The 18,293-nt window shown below is 44.0% G+C and overlaps 1 protein-coding gene across 5 annotated transcripts in view; it reads right to left on the bottom strand.

Moving 5' to 3' along the window:
* The window catches only part of KIAA2012 (KIAA2012 ortholog), a 126,127-nt gene that overhangs the window by 51,524 nt on the left and 56,310 nt on the right, over positions 1 to 18,293 (bottom strand). For all 5 annotated transcript variants that reach the window (XR_003514882.1, XR_003514885.1, XM_027564505.1 and 2 more), the window contains 2 exons: positions 17,108 to 17,184; positions 873 to 1,010 (listed from right to left, as the gene is read on the bottom strand). Coding sequence is in view for 3 of the 5 variants with exons in the window: in XM_027564505.1 (XP_027420306.1) it covers positions 873 to 1,010; positions 17,108 to 17,184 (215 nt within the window). In the remaining 2 variants the exon portion in view is untranslated. The remainder of the gene's footprint in view (positions 1 to 872; positions 1,011 to 17,107; positions 17,185 to 18,293) is intronic.

The following is an 18,293-nucleotide window of genomic DNA, read 5'->3' as shown; positions in this document are numbered from 1 at the left end:
CATGAGCCCCATGAGTGTTTGACGTCTTCACCTTTGTTTCTATCTTTCTTAGTCACCACTTCTTATCAAGGACCTGGGATCTTGTTTTTTGAGGGTAGTATGAAGGACCTGAGATGCTTCCAGGCCAAGACTTGCTTTGATCCTGATCAGTTTATTTCACTCCAAGGTCATTTATTTCTTGTTCATTCACCTCTGAGGGGGGCAAATAATGGGGAGAAAGAGGCTCTTAAGTCAGAGGATTGTGGGATGAGAAGGGGATCCACTTATGGAGCATTTAGGAAGCCTCTTCCATGAGCCAGTTGCTGTTAGATGCCAGGGCAGGAGGGCGTATTGCAAAGATGGACAAGTGCCATCCCCACCACAGGAACTCTCAGTACCCTTAGCTGAATTGAAGCTGAGCTTGGGAAAGTAATGAACTCCTAGTGAAAACAGGGTCAGACATCCAGAAGAGGATTGGCAGTTGCCTTCTAAATAGTTAATTCAAGAGTTAGCCTTCTCTATAGTAGGATTATCAGCTCTGCCCATTTACAATGGTAAAACAGTAACAATTATTGTAACAACTGTCAAGATAAAATGAGTTATATTTACCAGTTTTATGAGTGGTTCAAGGTTATCCTTTCTCCTCTCTCTTCCCTGTCCTCCACCAACCAAACCAGACACCCAACTGATTTGTCCCCGATGGCTGCCTGTGATTACTGTCCTAATTTGTTCTATCTTCCTCTGCTACAAGCTGCCTATTTTCTGTCCCTTCTGATAAAGCAGGAACTCTGAGGGACTTCTGAAGCTGTTTTTTTGTACCATGCAGAAGTGTATTAACTGGAATCCCTGTGTATGTGTCTATAAAACCCCTCGTCTTCTCAGTGTGAGATCACCTTCAGGAACGGCGTCATGTCGAGGTGCAGCTTGCGCGTGTAAAATTCTTTTCTGTTTGAACATATCAGCCCTTTATTTATACAACTTTGAGGCTCTCCTGTCTTCTGAGCTGCTGCCTCCAAGGACTGCTGGGCTCCCTGTGAAGAGAAGCAGAAAGCCCAGCATTCATAGGAATGATATACAGTGCGACAAGAGCTAGTCTGAATCCCCAAATATTTATAGAAAGCAATTCTTCATCGTTGGAACACTAATAGTAACACCTATTTTTACCATGGAAGAGACAGGGGACTCATATGTGTGGAGGATAACTTGAGTCTGGTTATGAATTCACACCTGGAGTCAGCATGATGGGAAAGTGGGAAAAGGCACCTTACTGTATTGCCGGGTAGGAGTCACTTTATATAATCCTCCTAACGGCTCTGTGAGGCATATATTGCTAGCCCCATTTTGCAGATGAGGAACTGGAGGCTCTTGGAGGTTAAGTAACTTGCCCAAAGTCACACAGCAGGTAAATACAGAGCCGAAATCATGGACTGCCCTGAACTTTTTTTTTTTTCTGAACTCCTTTTTTTGATGAGATCTTTTTGCTACTTCTACAGCTTCCATGAACAGTTATTAAATCTGCCTTGCAGCAAACACAGTTATATCAAGACTTCAGTTTATCTCCAAATTTAAAATGTATTTGATGTGTTAGAAAGAGTGATTTGAACAAATCTAGCAGAGAGGGAAGGAAGAATGGGCTGGTGGAGGTGTCCGGGGGCTTTTCTGATCTCCTATGGCCACAACATGCAAATGTTGTCACCCCACAGAGCATGACAAAGCATATCCTGAACTTGCTTGCCAGCCCACGCTCCGTACTGCAACCAAGGTGCTTTTTCCGGATGCAAACTGGACCACATCATTCTTCTGCTTAAGACCTTCAAAGGCCTTCCCTTCAGGATGAAGGCCAACCCGCTTAGAAGGTTTACATGACTCTTCTTGCCTGGCCCTGGACTATCTTTCCTGTCTCATTCAGTCATTCAACAAATACTTATTGTGTGCTTGTTCTATGCCCAGGAGAAAGCATGCGGCAGTGCAAGAAGCAGACAGAGGCTTCACTCTCAGGAAAACTGCACATACATTCCACTGAGAGGGATGAGGTAACAAGCAAATAGGTGGAACATCAGTTACATCTGAAGGTTACTGGTGATATGGAGAAAAATAAAGCAGAGAGGGGAGTGAGGAGCAGCTGGGGAAGGTGATGGAGGTTGCAATTTTAAGTAGTCAAGGACCGCCCCCCCCCCACCCCCACAACCCCTACAAGAAAGCAGTGTTTGAGCAAACTCTGAAGGAGGCGAGGGGAATTTTGGTGGGGCTCTCTGTAGGAACCATTGACCTCACCGTGGGAAGAGCAAGTTCAGAGGGCTGCCGTCAGCTCCGACCTTTCAGTTCCGGGAGCAAGGCTGCCCACATGCTCCCCATCTCTGGGGAACACACCCCTCCCTTTTAACTCCTCCTCATCCTTTGGGTCTGGCTCATCTGTGCCTCCCGTGACATCTCAAAGAACACAGCTCTTCCCACCGTGCCCAGAGAGACGCTCATGCATGTGCAGCCAACTTTTCCTCCCCACCAGACTGACTATAAGCTCCACGAGGGCTGGAAACCATGGCTGTCCTGTTCCCAGGTACCTGCCATGCCCTGCACAGGGTCAGGAAATGAATACACACTTGCTACATACTGGCCAAACAAAACAAATATCGTATATTAGCACGTATATGTGGCATCTAGAAAAATAGTACAGAAGAACATTTTTGCAAAGCAGAAATAGAGACACAGACATAGAGAACAACCGTATAGACACCAAGGGAGGAGAGGGGGTGGTGAGATAAATTGGGATATTAAGATTTATATATATATATACACATATATGGAGAAGGAAATGGCAACCCACTCCAGTGTTCTTGCCTGGAGAATTCCAGGGATGGGGGAGCCTGGTGGGCTGCCGTCTATGGGGTCGCACAGAGTCGGACACGACTGAAGTGACTTAGCAGCAGCAGCAGCAGCAGCTTACACATATATACACTATACATAAAATACATACATAGGGCTTCCCTGGTGGCTTAGCTGGTAAAGAATCCGCCTGCAATGTGGGAGACCTGGGTTTGATCTCTGGGTTGGGAAGATCCCCTGGAGAAGGGAAAGGCTACCCACTCCAGTATTCTGGCCTGGAGAATTCCATAGACTGTGTACATGAGGTCACAAAGAGTCGGACACAACTGAGCGACTTTCACTTCACTTCATGTACAAAATAGGTAACTAATGAGAACCTACCACACGGGGAGAAAAAGAAGGTACAATCTGTAGGACATAAATTAACCTTAAAATGCATTCCAATATACATTAGGTGCAAACAAATACAGTTTGATTCCACTCATACAAGGTACCTAGAATAGACACATTCATTGAGTCAGAAACTACATCGGTAGATGCCAGGGGCTGGGGAGTAGGGGCGTGGGGTTGGGGATAGGGAGTTAGTGTTTAATGGGTCAGAGTTTCAGTTTAGGAGAGGTGAAAAATTTGGGAGATGGATGATGGTGAGACCTCCACAACAATGTGAAAGTTCTTAATGCCACTGAACTGTACAGTTAAATATGGTTAAAATAAGTATATTTTATATTATATAACTTTCACCACCATAAAAAAGCATGGGAAAAAAAAGAGTAATGATAACATTGTGCACAAGCTACATGTTATGGCCCAACTTGGTTGGGGAGGGCAAGAGAGACATCCAGGGAGCACGTGCTGACCTCGAGGACTGTCCTCTGCGTAGGACTGGGTTCCTCATTCCCAGAGGAAAGTGACGTGCTATTTTTCAGGGCTGATTTCCTGGGGTCACATACATTAGTGTGCTATGAGATCACCCTGGGTGTGGATTTGATCATTTCCATATTTTCTAGGAGACTAACTCTTGGATGGCTGTCTCTGGGCATAGGTCTCCCTTCCATCACATTTGTATTACTTTTAAGTGTTAATGATGAATTAACAGTGAATCCCCATAAGCAGCCATCATTCTGATGAACATCCACACCCTTTTCCTTTGTTTTGAAATGGGGCTAGAGATAAAGATTTTTCTGGACAAATACATACGCATTTTTTTTTTTTTTTGTCATTTCAGTTATATATCTGATTAGCTTCTCCAAGTGAGACCTCCCCTCCCTGTTTCTAGATCAAATGAAAGCATGTGGTCCAAAAAAGAATCAAACAAAGCATTTGAAGCTTTCTAGCTTCCAAAACCATACATGAGTCACTGGGTGGAATAATAGAAATCAGACAACACTGATTTTGAGGGAAGTTTCTTCATGATCGTCAAGAGAAGATTTTGTGTTAGGTTGGAGGACAAAAGACACAGCCAAGACTCGATCCAATGGCTGGAATTATTTTAACTCCTTATGTGGTGCTCAGATTAAAGAGTAGGGAATTGAGAGACTTTGAGAAGTCTCTCTGAATCACTTAGCTTATAAATCATTTGATAAAACAAGCTTCTTGACTGTATGGCTCATCTCCCTAAGGTTCAGGGGCCATCAATTCTAGCTTGATGGAATGTTTCCAGTGAGACTCTACAGTCACTGGAATGTGCAGTACTGTTTTTTAACATTTATTTATTTTTTGGCTGCACTGGGCCTTAGCTGCTGCACGCAGGCTTTCTCTAGTTTCGGAGAGCGGGGGCTCCTCTCTAGTTGGGGTGTAAGGGCTTCTCTTGTCGTGGAGCATAGGCTGTAGGTGCGTGGGCTGCACACGGGCTTAGTTGCTTCACGGCACGTGGAATCTTCCTGGACCAGAGCTCAAACCTGTGTTCTTTACACTGGAAGATGATTCTTATCCACTGTGCCACCAGGGAAGTCCACACAGCACTGTTTTCGCTTATTACGTTCAAGTATTCTAACAAATACATTATAAAGCAAGGGGGTTTGGGAGGTGAAAGGAAAGAAGATTAAATAGATAAATAGGATTCTGGAAAGTAGTGATAAGAGGAAAAGGAAAGCTATGCATTGGGGTGGTTTTTCATTTCACTTTATTCATTTGCTGTTTTTCAGTTGCTAAATAAAGTCTGGCGCTTTGTGACCCCGTGGACTGCAGCCCCTTTGCTTCCCTGTCCTTCACCATCTCCCGGAGCTTGCTCAAACTCATGTCGATTGAGTCAGTGATGCCATCCAACCATTTCATCCTCTGTTGCCACCTTCTCCTCCTGCCCTCAATCTTTCCCGGCGTCAGGGGCTTTTCCAATGGGTTGGCTCCTTGCATCAGATGGCCAAAGTATTGGAACTTCAGCTTCAGCATCAGTCCTTCCAGTAAATATTCAGGGTTGATTTCCTTTAGGATTGATTGGTTTGATCTTCTTGCTGTCCAGGGGACTCTAGAGAGTCTTCTCTAGTACCACAGTTTGAAAGCTTTATTCATTTAACTGTTATTTATTGAGTGATACTGTGTGTGCCAGAAAAACACATAAACGAGCAGAGTGATTTTAGATGGTGATAAATCTATGAAGACAATGAAATGGTGATAGGATGGAGGTTGGTGGGGGAGGAGTGGGGTTTTCCTCTGGGTGATCAGGGATGACCTCTCTGGGGAAGTGACATTTGAGCAGAGAGCTGGGTGACAGGAAGCCAGTCCTGGAAGGATCTATCTTTGGCAGTCAGCATAGCCTGTATCTGATTATTTGGAGGGATTCTTTGGAAAGGAGAGTTCCTGATATCCAGGCCTGTTCAGCCCCAGCCTTCTGACTCCATCCGGACCTTGTGAGGCACCCCTCTGTTTTCTGGGTGGTAGAGTCACACGCTAGGCTCTTAAAGATCGCAGAATAAATAGTCACAGGGTGTCAAGGTCTCAGGGAGTAGAGGGGAGGAGAAAACACAAATTGAAAGAAGGAAAACAGGGCAAGTAGAAGAAAGCAGAGATGCCTGAAGCTTTTTTTTTAATGTGTCTGCTTCAGTGAGAATGATTATAAAACTGAGGCAAGGGTGAAATGTTTAGCAGAAAATCAAAACCCATTCCTTCACCTGTATTGTACTGTAAATACTTTAATATTATTATGTTCTGCTAAAAACCCCAGGAAGCCTTTCTCTTCAGGAAATGAAATAATAAAGATTAATGAGCTAATTTGGTAAAGCTGATTTGAATTGCACAGAAGCCATTGTGTTAAGTGCTTGGCATTTAAGAATTTATCTGACATTTAAAAGGAGATGACTGTTAATGAATTCAAGAGCTAATCTTATGCTCTGACAGACTGAGCCATGGAAAATCCAGGATTATTATCACGCTGTAAACATAATGGGAGTCACTTGAAAGCCAGAACAAAAGACAGCTATTGGCTGTGTACAAATATCAATTTGCACACACATATAAAGTAGGAAAACCAACAAAGGACGTCCATCAAATAAAATAAATATCATTTCCTTTCTTACTCTGGGATTATAATATCTGAGCTACAAACTCAAGGTGAAACCCTCTCTTGGATAATTTTCCTTCCTCCTTTCAAGTTGTTTTTCGAAGGCTCACAACCATGGGCTGCAGCCACCGGAACGTCTTATGTTAAGAAGGGAAGGAGATTCTAACACAACCAGCTAGACTGTCCCGCCCCCCATACGTCCCACAGAGCCACACAGATTCGGATCTGTTGCGGTGTCTCTTCACTTCTCCCACTCCTTTCTAACTGGGGTCCCCCATCTCTGTAGCTGCAGCTTCGTGGCTCCAAGAGGAGCTATTGTCCCCACATTAAGGAGGCTGCAACACTCTGGCTGTCTCACCGCCTCCCACGCAGTTCACAACTTCAGTTCTGCCTGAGAGCAAGCTGCCAAGAGTCTCTGGGAACCTGTGGGCCAGCTGGGCTGGAGAAGGAAAACAGAAGGAAGGAGGGCCTTTGTAGGCAAGATCTGAAATATGCTATACACCCCAGCATTATCTTAGTGCATGGAGAGCGGGGTCGGGAGGCCTTTGCTGAAACCCTTATGTGGTCTATCAAGTTGTCACATCAAACCTCTCTGCACACTGGGCGTTTGTCCCCTCCTGTGAGCAAACAAAAGGAAAAGAGTCAGAGGCTCCTTTGGACCACCAGGCCCCCTCCTTGGCCGAGAGTCTGTCCCTCCGCTTCCCTGGAAGGTGGGGGTGGGAGGTGGCTCTGAATCCCAGTGGGGATGAGTAAGTCACTGGGGATGGGGACCAAATCCTGGAAAAGGTCACTCCTGCCTGGAGTTATGAGCTGAAGGGCCTGGCGAGTTCCCCTGCACTTGGCCTTCTCAGGCTCTTTCTTGCCCTTGGCAGCCTGTGGAGCTATTCTAAAAGCAGGCAGTAGGAATGGGGACACAGGTGGGGCTGAGCGCGGCTCCCCATGGCTGGACTGCCTGGGGAGGGATCTGAGCCCTGTATACACTGTCAACTCAGGGTGACGCGGAGGGAACCAGCCGTGTAAGGCCAGCACTCGGCCTTCCCAAGTCCCACTCTGAGACCTTGTCTGTCTAGGTTTCCCTGGCCTGGAAGATGGGGAGACCTTCGGTCTTTAGGAGGCCAGAGGAAACACCAGGATCTCAATTCAACAACCCGGCCTGCGAGACGTCCCTGGTGGTGGTCCGATGGTTAAGACTCTGCATTTCCACTGCAGGGGGTGAGGGTTCGATTCCTGGTTGGGGAACAAAGATCCCACATGGTGTGTGGCCAGACCCCTGCCCCCAAAGCCCCTAAACAACCCTGTCTGCCTGCACAGCCTCTTTCTGAGGAGCACATGGGACCCCAAATGACAGCGTGGTTCCACCCTCCACAAGTCTGCTCAGTGGTCCATGTGCCTGTGACCTGTGGTCATCCTGCCCATCTGGGCCACTTGACATCCTGGCCCTCTTTTTACATCCTCAAGGCAATTTGTGCTGGGGAAACAGGCCGAGTGGACAGTGTTTTAGAAGTTCTCCACAAGGAGGTGTGGTGGAGGTACAGTTTTGTTCGAGGCCAGAGAAGAGCTTTCTTGTTCCCTGCCTGTCTTCATTCACTTTATCCTCACTTCTGTGGAAGGAGATTTTACATCTTCCTAAGCATTTAAGGGCTTCCCAGGTGGTACAGTGGTAAAAAAAAAAAAAAAAAAATTCACCTGCCCATGCAGGAAATACAAGAGACTCCGGTTCGATCCCTGGGTTGGGAAGATCCCCTGGAGTAGGAAATGGCAACCTGCTCCAGTATTTTTGCCTGGAAAATTCCACGGACAGAGGAGCCTGGCAGGCTCCATGGGGTCTCGAGGAGCTGGACACAACCGAGCACACAAGCATTTACAAATTAGCCTGATAGCCAGTAAACATTAGACCAGGAAGAGAAACACAGTGATGTCTAGATTAGTTTCTGGGAGAGACTGGTGGTGCCTTTGTTGTCAACTCGTTAAGCTTTCTGTGCCTCAGATTCCGTACCTCAGTTCTCAAGGAGCTTTGGAATAATCAAACACAGGACACTTGAATTCCAAAGCTTCGACTATCTGGAAGAAAATCTTATCCAGGAGTTCTAATTGATATTGTCCTCAGTTTAATTAAGTGCTTTGTTGACACAACAGAATCATTGTTTATCTGGCTTAGCAGGGGTTGGAGGAGAAAAAATTTAAGCCAAAATAGTGATCTCTTCTGCTCCAAGGGAGATGGAAACTAGCTTTTTCTGTGAGGGCGTGTCTGGCCATATTCAGGCTGGAACTCTGCCTGTATTTGAGACATGACATATTCTATTTTAGACTTAGATGGGGAGATGGGAGGTGGAGGGTTGTGGGGCAGGCAATCTGAAGAAGTCCCGAGCTCCTTCTAACCCCAAACTTTAACCCCGACTGTGTGCCTTCTGTGTTATGTTGACTGTGGTGTGTCTTTTCCAACCTAGCAGCTGGGAGACAGGGGATCTCAACTGGCAAACTGATTTCATTGTAAAAAATGAAACTTTCACTAAAAAAGAAATGTTACCTGTGGTGATTTGATTTCCACGTGGATCCATTAAAAACTTATTTAACCCATAATTTAGCTAGGCTGAGGAGCTGAACTAATCTAGTAATGCTGGTACAGCACGGGGCTGGGAGAAGAGAAAGACATCCTTCCTTTTCTTTCCTGCCCCCTTCCCCTCCACTGCCCTCCTGACCTCTGACCTCTCAATGTTTCTGGGCAGCCACCTTCTGGGGGAGCTGGGGCACTGCTGGATACAGGATCCCTCACCCCCCTACAAAATCTCTGCTTCCCCTTTCCCCTGGCATTCTGCTGTGCTCCCTTAGGTGCAGGTGCTAAGTCGCTTCAGTCGTGTCCGACTCTGTGCGACCCCATAGATGGCAGCCCGCCAGGCTTCCCCGTCCCTGGGATTCTCCAGGCAAGAATACTGGAGTGGGTTGCCATTTCCTTCTCCACCCTTAGGTGCAGGGGGGGAGAACAAATAAATAGCAATCCACAATGGGATAGGAGAAACCCAAAGGGAAGTGCAACAGGTAGGATTACATAAAGGAATGAAACAAAAAATTCCAGACGGTATGGAGGATACTTGCAGGGCCTTGGGGGCTGAAGGTGGGTGGAGTGGGTAAGCCATAGTTGGATTGACTCATAGTCCTTTAGGTTATTCCTGCCATTCAAACTTCTCCTTTTCCACATATGAACACTTAGATTGCTTACAAGCTCCAAATTCAGCTTTATAGCAGTTTTCAAGCAGAGAACAAGGGCTTAGAGTAATAATTACTATTGTAATTTATCAGGATTGCCTAGTGACAACATTGTGCTAATCCTTTTCCATATGTTGTTTCATCTAATCCTTGTCACGACCCCATGAGGGAACTACCACTGTCCTTTAATTTTTTTTTTTCCACGCTGTGCAGAATATGGAATCAGGGAGCAAACCCACGCCCCCTGCATTGGAAGCACAAAGTCTTAACCACCCAGCCATCAGGAAGATCTGTCATTTTCCTTTATAGATGAGGAAATTGAGCCTCAGAGAGGTTAAGTAACCCCCCTGAAGTCACAGTCAGTACAGAAGAAGCTGGGATCTAAAATCAGCTTTGTTGTTGTTGAGTCAATAAGTTGTGTCCAACTCTTTGTGACTCCATAGACTGCAGCACGCCAGGCTTCCCTGTCCTTCCCCATCTCCCAGAGTTTGCTCAAACTCATGTCCATTGAGTCGATGATGCCATCCAACCATCTCATCCTTCTCTTCCTGCCTTCAATCTTTCCCAGCATCAGGGTCTTTTCCAATGAGTCAGCTCTTCGAATCAGGTGGCCAGAGTATTGGAGCTTCAGCTTCAGCATCAGTCCCTCCAATGGGTATTCAGGGTTGATTTCCTTTAGGATTGACTGGTTGGATCTCCTTGCTGTCTAAGCATCAAAAGCAGCTTTGAGGGATTCCCAAACCAGAAGGCCTTTTGGCAACTGCAGGTTGCGTGTTAAATGGGGCCGTGTCTGTCATGACATCTGTTTCCTCATCTGTAAAATGGGGACAATAACTGCACTTATCTCATAGGGCTGTTGTAAGGATTAAGGGAGATAATCCTAAACTCTGCATATAGTAAACCTTAAAAACGCTGGCTGCTATGACCATTTTAAAAGTCCCTCTTGATAACGGAGAGATAATTGTTGAAGGCTATGACAGGTACATTGGAGTAGGAAATGGCAACCCACTCTAGTATTCTTGCCTGGAAAACTCCATGCACAGTGGAGCTGGGTGGGCTACAGTCCATGGGGTTGCAAGGAGTTGGATATGACTAAGCACGAATGCATGCAGGCATGATAGGTACATGGAGGTTTGTTACACTGTTCTCTCTACTTTTGTCTGCATTTGAAATTTTCCATAATAAAAATAAAAAAGAAAATCAGACACATATTGTGTCTGTCACACTAGTAGCCAACATATCAATAAATACAGAATTATTGGAATAAATAATAGCTGCAGTGAAAATTCAACAAACAAAAGCCTCAGTTTGGTAATTAAAAATAAATCCCTCTCAGTAAATTATCCTTACATTGTCAACAGAGTTTTTGGGCTGACAAAGTAATCCTGTGGGTAAGACTGAACTAGAAGATGAAGTTTGCTTAGATTTTAAAAAACAAAAAACACAAAACCCTTTGAATCAAGTTTCCTAACCAAAGCCATTTACAAAACCAGGGAGAAAGAAAGCAGGAAGGAAAAGAGAGGGGCTGGCTGGGGTGGGGAGGAAGAGCACGGAGCTCCGGAAATGCTGTGCCATGCTATCAGAAATGAGAAGCAGAAGGTGAGCAGTAAAGTGTGCTTTTCTGGATGGGGAGATGCAGATGGTTAATTCTCCCAGGCATTCCTGCTAGGTCCAATCTCACTCCTCAGCCTCAAAAAGACTCTAAGAAGTATGTCTAGTGACATCTCCAATGTGCACAAGAACAAAAGTTTTCAGAGCATGAAATGCCAAATCATGGCAACCAACGGCAGCAAGTATTCTGAGATGGTGTGAGTTATTAGAGAAATGGGAGCTGAACTTCCATATCATTTCCTTGGAAATAAAACAAGTGCAACCTGGGACTTCCCTGGTGGTCCAGCGGCTAAGACTCAGTGCCTCCAATGGTAGGGGCCTGGGTTTGATCCCTGGTTGGGGAACTAAAAGAATTTGCATGCTGTAACTAAAGATCCTGCATGCCACAATGCATGAAGATCCTGAATGCTGCAACTAAGACCTGGTACAGCCAAAGCCAAATGAAATACAGCAATAAGTATTAAAAAACCTGCAATCTCTGAATCCTATTTAGAGGCTTTTCCCATCTAGGACATGGACCTTAATGTCCGTAAGAGATTTATTTGTCAATTTTTCTTTTTTTGAGGAGGTAGCATATGCCAAGAACTGTCCTAAACATGTGAGATGTGAGGGTGAGTAGAGCAGAATAAAAAAAAAAAAAAAAGTCTGTCTTTAAAGAGTAGTAGCTTGTTCTCTAAGATGACAGCTAAAAAGTTCAACAAAAGGCAGGCTATGGTTCAGAAGGACACTGAAACAAAAGGTTATCTATGTACCCTTGCACAAAAACTTAGTGTGTCTACAGGTGTTCTTTTTTTCTCCTGAAAGAGGAAGGCTGAAAGGGGATATGAACACCATCTGTGAAACCACCAAGGAAGCAGATGGGGTAAACACAGGTTTATTCAACCTAAATCCTTAGTGCGCTAGAATTACAGGCTGCTCTTTGAAATCTGAAAGAGGTAAATTTAGGACACACAAGATCAAATATGAATTTATACTGTCATACATTCATGAAATCTGAACTCAAGAAGACAGTATAGGTTGAAATAGAAGTGGCTTTGTGAAATGGGAAAAAGAGACATAATTCTTGTTTAACAGCATTTTTAGGATACTACCGAAGTTCTAATCCCCACAAAGCAACACAACAAAACCCAAGCTAAAGCAAGTGAGAAAGGATGTTTGCTCTCCCTAACAAAGGGAGAGAAAAGACAATGTCAAAACTGGTGAGATGGTTTCTTTCTTATTTTAAACAGAGACACAGTGATTCTTGGAGAATCTAATAAAGTTTGAGCTTGTACTCTGATACTCTTTTAACTGACAACCTTTCTGTCCTGACAACTCCATAAATCAGTGGGCTCAGGGCCTGTCTAGACTCCAGCTTAAAAAGATGGATCTGGATGATTAGAGTTTGATACTTTGAGATCCAGACTTTTCAGAAAAATAGGTGAATTCGTTGCCTCCCCAAAGTCTAGGATCAGAGGGATAAAATGCCGACAAGGGCTTGAGATCCTTAAGAGGAGAATTTTCATGGTCCTATCTAATAATCTAATGAAAACCTAATTAATGTTAAAGAACTTCAACTAACAGTAGTTAATAATGGCACTACAGTGTTGACCCTTGTTTCACTTGCTGTATATTTGCTGTTTACTGTGACTCCTGATCATTTTAAGCTAGGTTTGAATAAAACCAGCTCTGCTCATAGTTCCACTTTTCCTCCTTACAGCGAGAATTTTGAAAAAATAGAAAAGAAAGAAAAACAATAAAAAACCAGGAAGATAAAATAAAAATAAAAAAACTCAACCCAACATATTCATAATTTCAAACAAGTATGCCTGTGCTCTTTTGCATGTATTATTTGCAAGTCTTTAAAGTAATTTTTTTTAATATAGTTGCAGTCATAGTTGACATCACTTTGATTTCCACTTTTAAAATGAAATTGGTAGTTCTCAACGTGGAGTTGGGGCTGGGGTGTGTGTAATTTTCACCTTCCATGGGGCCGTTTGGCAAAGACTGGAGACGCTGTCACCGAAGAGTGGGTTGCGCTACGGGCACCTCGTGGGTGGAGGCCAGGGGTGCTGCTCAGCATCCTGCGATGCCCAGGAAAGCTCCCTGCAACAAGGACTATCGGGCTCAAAGTGCTGAAGTTGAGAAACCCTGTGTTAAACCTTTTGTACTAAATCACATTTCTAGGATGAACAAGCCTCATTTTTTTTAATGCCGGAATTAAACCCTTCACAATTAATTGAATCGTTTCTCTGACTGTTTCCAGTTTTTCTCTAGGACATCCTCACTCGATTTCGCCCCCCTGCTGAGTTATTTCCTTAGGGTAAATCCCCAAAAGTCAGAAATACTGAATCAATGGGTATGAATATTTTTTCATGTTATACACGTTATACTGCCATTTTCCCTTACAAGTGGTTTGAATCAAATTACAACCCGCCAGAAGTGTTTAAGTGTACCAGTTTTGCCAAAAACTCAACAGTACTGGGTGTTATCATTAAAAAAGGTGAGAGGAGGCACATATCTCAGATATAAAATTGTACCTCCAGTTTGCCTCAATTTGAATTTAAATTGCTACTCAGAAATGAATATTGTTTCCATATGTTTTCTATTACTATCATTTTTGATATGAATTATTTATGTCTTTTGCTTATTTTTCTAATTGGTTTTGTTTTCTTCTTCTTTTTAAAAAAGATTTACTTATTTTTTTTGGCTGCTCTGGGTCTTTGTTGCTGCATACAGACTTTCTGGACCTACTCTCTAGTTGCGGTTCTCGGGCTCCTCTCATTGTGGCAGCTTCTCTTGTTGCGGAGTGCAGGCTCTAGGGCACTCAGGCTTCAATAGCTGGGGCTCACAGACTTATATGCTCTGTGGCATGTGGGATCTTCTGGGACCAGGAATTGAAACTGCGTCCCCTGCATTGGCAGGCAGATTCTTAACCAATAGACCACCAGAGAAGCCCAATGTTTTTCTTTTAAAATTGAATGTGATCTTTACCAAGCATAGATAGTAATACTGCTGTAGTTACTGCAATTATAATTATTTTTCTTACTTTTTCAAGAAAGTTTTACTTTCTCCCCTCTCAAGATAGATATGTTAACCCTTCCTTATAGAATTTTAATTTACACTTTTAATAATCTTTTTAGATTCTGCTCACCTCACCCAACCTTTGGCCTCTTACATAGAGAGGCCCTGGGGAAGAGGAAAATCTCTAGTGATTGAGGTCAGCCACCGAGGTAAGAGCAGTGCTTCGTTTCTGATGGTATCCCAGGAACTAATTTCCCTTAATCAAATGAAATGCCTTAGGAGGAGCCACAAGGCAGAAAGGAAAATATATGTGAAGAAGAATACCAAATTCTGTGAGGAGTTTGAAGGACCTGCATTAAAAAAAGGGCACCATACCTTTAGGACTTCAGAACTGGAAATGTTCCACATGCAGCTATTAATATGCAAAAAATGCCTTCATAAATACTTGATTCTGTTCACAGTGGGGAAGCAGCTCATTTGAAAGAGGAAATGGGAGCTTGGAGTTGAAACATGTCTGCTTGTCTCCTTTTTCTTTTTTTCATTTCTCATCTCCGAATTTCCTCTTGTAGGCTTCTTCCCCACCCTTTCCCCACTAAACCACCTCCTTTAATTCCTAGGAAGTGGTTGACGTCGGTTGCTACTCCTCTCTATTTATGGATTTACCGCCTAGGCCCTGATTCTCGGCCAGGTGCGGAAGAGCTGCCGTCCTGTGTGCTAGAGGCAAGAGCTCTCGTGACTCCTTATCCCCACAGCGTCCACTGCCTCTTCGGAAACGCACAGCGGAGGTTTTAAAATCCAACCACTAGGGGGCACCAGAGGCAGCCTCCAGAACTGGGTAAATCCAGGAACCCAGGCACGTCCTGCAAAGCGCTGTCTGGCTTTCTCACCCGCCCGTCAGAAATTCTTTTCCAAATCGAGGTGTGTGACTTCTCATTTAAAGCATGGTGATGCCAAAAGATTCCTCTCAGCACACTGATATAAAAGTCAAAGTATCTTGTGTGACTGAACTCCTAATATGGTCAGATCCCAGTGGTGGGAGGGGGCGGGGTGGAGGGGGGAGTGGAGGTGGGAGTGGGGATTCATGGAAAGGAAAGAAGAGCAGAAACTGCTGGCGCTGATAAAGATCAATTTTGTGTGATACCCTAGCCTGCTTCAGAGAGGGAAGGCGACACTGGAAGGAATCTACTACGTTTGTCAGTGGCCCATCAAGGTACATAACTGAAATCCGCTGGGCAGAAATTTGTTTCTAAATCCTTTCCAGATGCTTTATAGTAAACATGAAATTAGCCATTTACATGGAGTAGGTTGAGGAAGTAGTTAAAGTTGAAGTCAGTGATTAATCTAATAAAGAGCCATTAGCCTCAAGAAGTAAGGGGGTGAGGAAGGCATGGAAGGCACCTCCCCCTCTCAGACCTTACCCCCATTTTCTCTGGGTTTGGAGGCTGGTGAGACTTCCTAGACATTTCCTCGATGGCTTTCCTTTCTGGTACTACTTCTCAAGGAAGCAAGACTACTGCAACTTGAACAAACCAACAGGTTCTGGTGGGAACAACTGCCGTCCTTTCACAAAGCGAGGATGCGGGCAAGTCTCAGAGTGAGTGGGTTTGCCAGAGCCTCACAGAGGAAACCCAGGATTAGAGTTGAAGACCCTGGGTCTGGTGTTCCTTTTTCTGGCTGCAAGGTTAATAATTCAGTTTAGGATTTAATTTGACGTGGCTGAGCCACTCTTATTGCAGGTGATATGAGGTCTCCTGGAATATAATGATGGGGCTGTGTGAATTTGGAGTACATGAGGTATTTGCAAGGCCTCTGGAGTCATGGAATTATTGAAATACAGCATATTTTCCTCAGTCACAGTCTCTCTTGAAGAAAACCTTTCACATTCCATATAAAGGGTATCTTCAAAACAGGCATATTAAAAAAAATGCAAATGTTGGTTGTGTGGCTCCTTAGTAGCAGGAAGGGTCGACTCAGTTGTGTTTTAGCTCAGGGGAGGCCTGACCCAGGCCTGGGGTCCTAACACCCAGAGTTCAGGTCCTTCCTCAGAACCAACTAGGCACACACAGGGAAACAAAGTTACTTTTATTATTACTGTGTTTTAATGAGTGTGAGGGAAGAGGAGAAAGCCAGGAAGTTGGAGATAAGGGAGAAATAGAGGCCATGTTGGTTCATCTCTCAACCACCAGCACCCGCCCCAGCCCCCCGCAGGGAGAGCCCCGGGCTGTGCTGCGTCTGCTGAGACCCGCAAAGTTCTAGGAAATACCCTGAGTTGTCTCTCTAGAGTGAATCTCAAGGCAGTGCCAGCTTCAAATCTTTAATTTTAAGGAACCAATTTATAAATATTTGTAAACATATGTCCTCGAATCACTAATAAGTATTTTTTTTTAATTTTATTTATTTATTTGGCTGCTCTGGGTCTTAGTTGTAGCATGTGGGATCTAGCTCCCTGACCAGGGATCGAACCTGGGCCCCCGGCACTGGGAGCTCAGAGTCTTAGCCACTGGACCACCAGGGAAGTCCCACTAATAAGTATTCTTAATCCACCCGGATAAAGCATTTTTCTCCTTTCTTCACAGTCTCCTTGCATTTTTTTCTTAGTTGCTATTTTTTCTCTCCCCATTGGGAATGAGAATTAGAGTAGGAAAAAAACGGGCCCATTGGCGCAAAGTCTTAGTCCCCACTGCCTCAATGGAGGATGCCTTTCTGTGTTTCCCTGTTCCCTTCTGACTTTGCAGAAGTCAGGGAAAGGCCTCTTCAGCTTATTCGCGCTTATGAAGAGCCAGACAAAACAGTCCAAGTTGAGTTAAGACATTCCAAGTCTATGAGTTAAGGAACCTCTGTGATTTTATAGTCTGCTTGTCTCATTTAATTGATGAAGCAAATGAGGCCCAGAGAGGTGAAGAATCTCACCCAGGGTCACACAGCAAGCAGGGACAAGAACCTCAAAGTCCCGACTACCAGTCACTTGCTCATGCAGAATCAATACTGTACCTGATTCTCTGGCTTTTGAGTCAAAGGTGAAGTCTCATTAAGATTCATATGAAGATCTGTTCTGGATTCAGTGTTTACTATGATGAAAATCAGAGAGAAAAGGGTCAAGGTTGTCAGATATAGGTCTCATGAATTTTTATGTATACAATACACCTACATACCTAGTTCATATGTGTAAGACTATAAATGTACACATGCTTATGGCATTCATATTTACTTACCAAATAACACATGTAACCTCTATAGGCACAGTCTAAATGCTCCATTTAATAAAGTGTTATAGAGCTTATATTCAAATTTCTAGTTTTCTTGTTTTGGTTGCTCTTTAAAAGAACAAAAGTAAATTCTTTGTGCTACTAAAATTCAGATAAAGCTGAAATTAAAAAGGAAATATTGATGGAAAAAAATCTGCTGATACTGTTGAATATAAATTTTGTATGATCCAACTTCACTGAAGTAGGAAAATGCTTCTGCAACCTTCCAGATAGAGAGATCAGAGCCTTCCCTTTTCCTCATTATGTGGAGGGGCAATAGGAGAGGTGGAAACACAAGCAAACAAAGGCAAAGGTCAAAACGGGGCTGGTGGGAGGGGACTAACAGAAATCTTGCCGCTCACCCAGAAGCAGGCACATACGGACAACCACATGGGCTGGCGTGTAACCTTCACGACTCCCCTCCATGGTCGTGCTGTCATACTCGCTATAGGTGTGGAAGCTGAGGCTCAAAAGATAAAGTAATCCACCCAAGGGTGTGCAACTAGTGAGGTTTTGAGTAAGGATTTGAGTCCAAGACTGCCAGACTCAAACTTCATGCTGTTAGAGGATAGGATTTATTTTGTTTTTCTTTTTTTCCCCTAAGAAAGTAAATTTCATGTCTGTAAAGGAATGTTTATTTGAGGAACAGATTCAGCTAAGTGCATGGCTCCTCTGAAAAGGATTTTAGTCTCTTGTACTGGACTAGTGTCCAACACAAAGTTCTTTACATACTTGCTACTCCTAAGTAGTTCTGTGATGAGTCTGGCCATATGCAATTCTGCATCTTTGCCTCTTTGACCTGAAGCCTCTATTCTTTCTTTGTGGGCTGACTTTCCCTTTCCCTTTTCTGTTGTTTCTCAGCTGTTCTATCTTGCTGGAAAATGGCTTCTGCACAGATTGAAAACATTTGTTATTTGAGATAACTAGGGAAA

Source organism: Bos indicus x Bos taurus, chromosome 2 (assembly GCF_003369695.1).
Source record: "Bos indicus x Bos taurus breed Angus x Brahman F1 hybrid chromosome 2, Bos_hybrid_MaternalHap_v2.0, whole genome shotgun sequence".
Taxonomy (NCBI): domain Eukaryota; kingdom Metazoa; phylum Chordata; class Mammalia; order Artiodactyla; family Bovidae; genus Bos; species Bos indicus x Bos taurus.
Note: the sequence above shows the minus strand (reverse complement) of the source record. Positions and strands in the feature narration are given on the sequence as shown.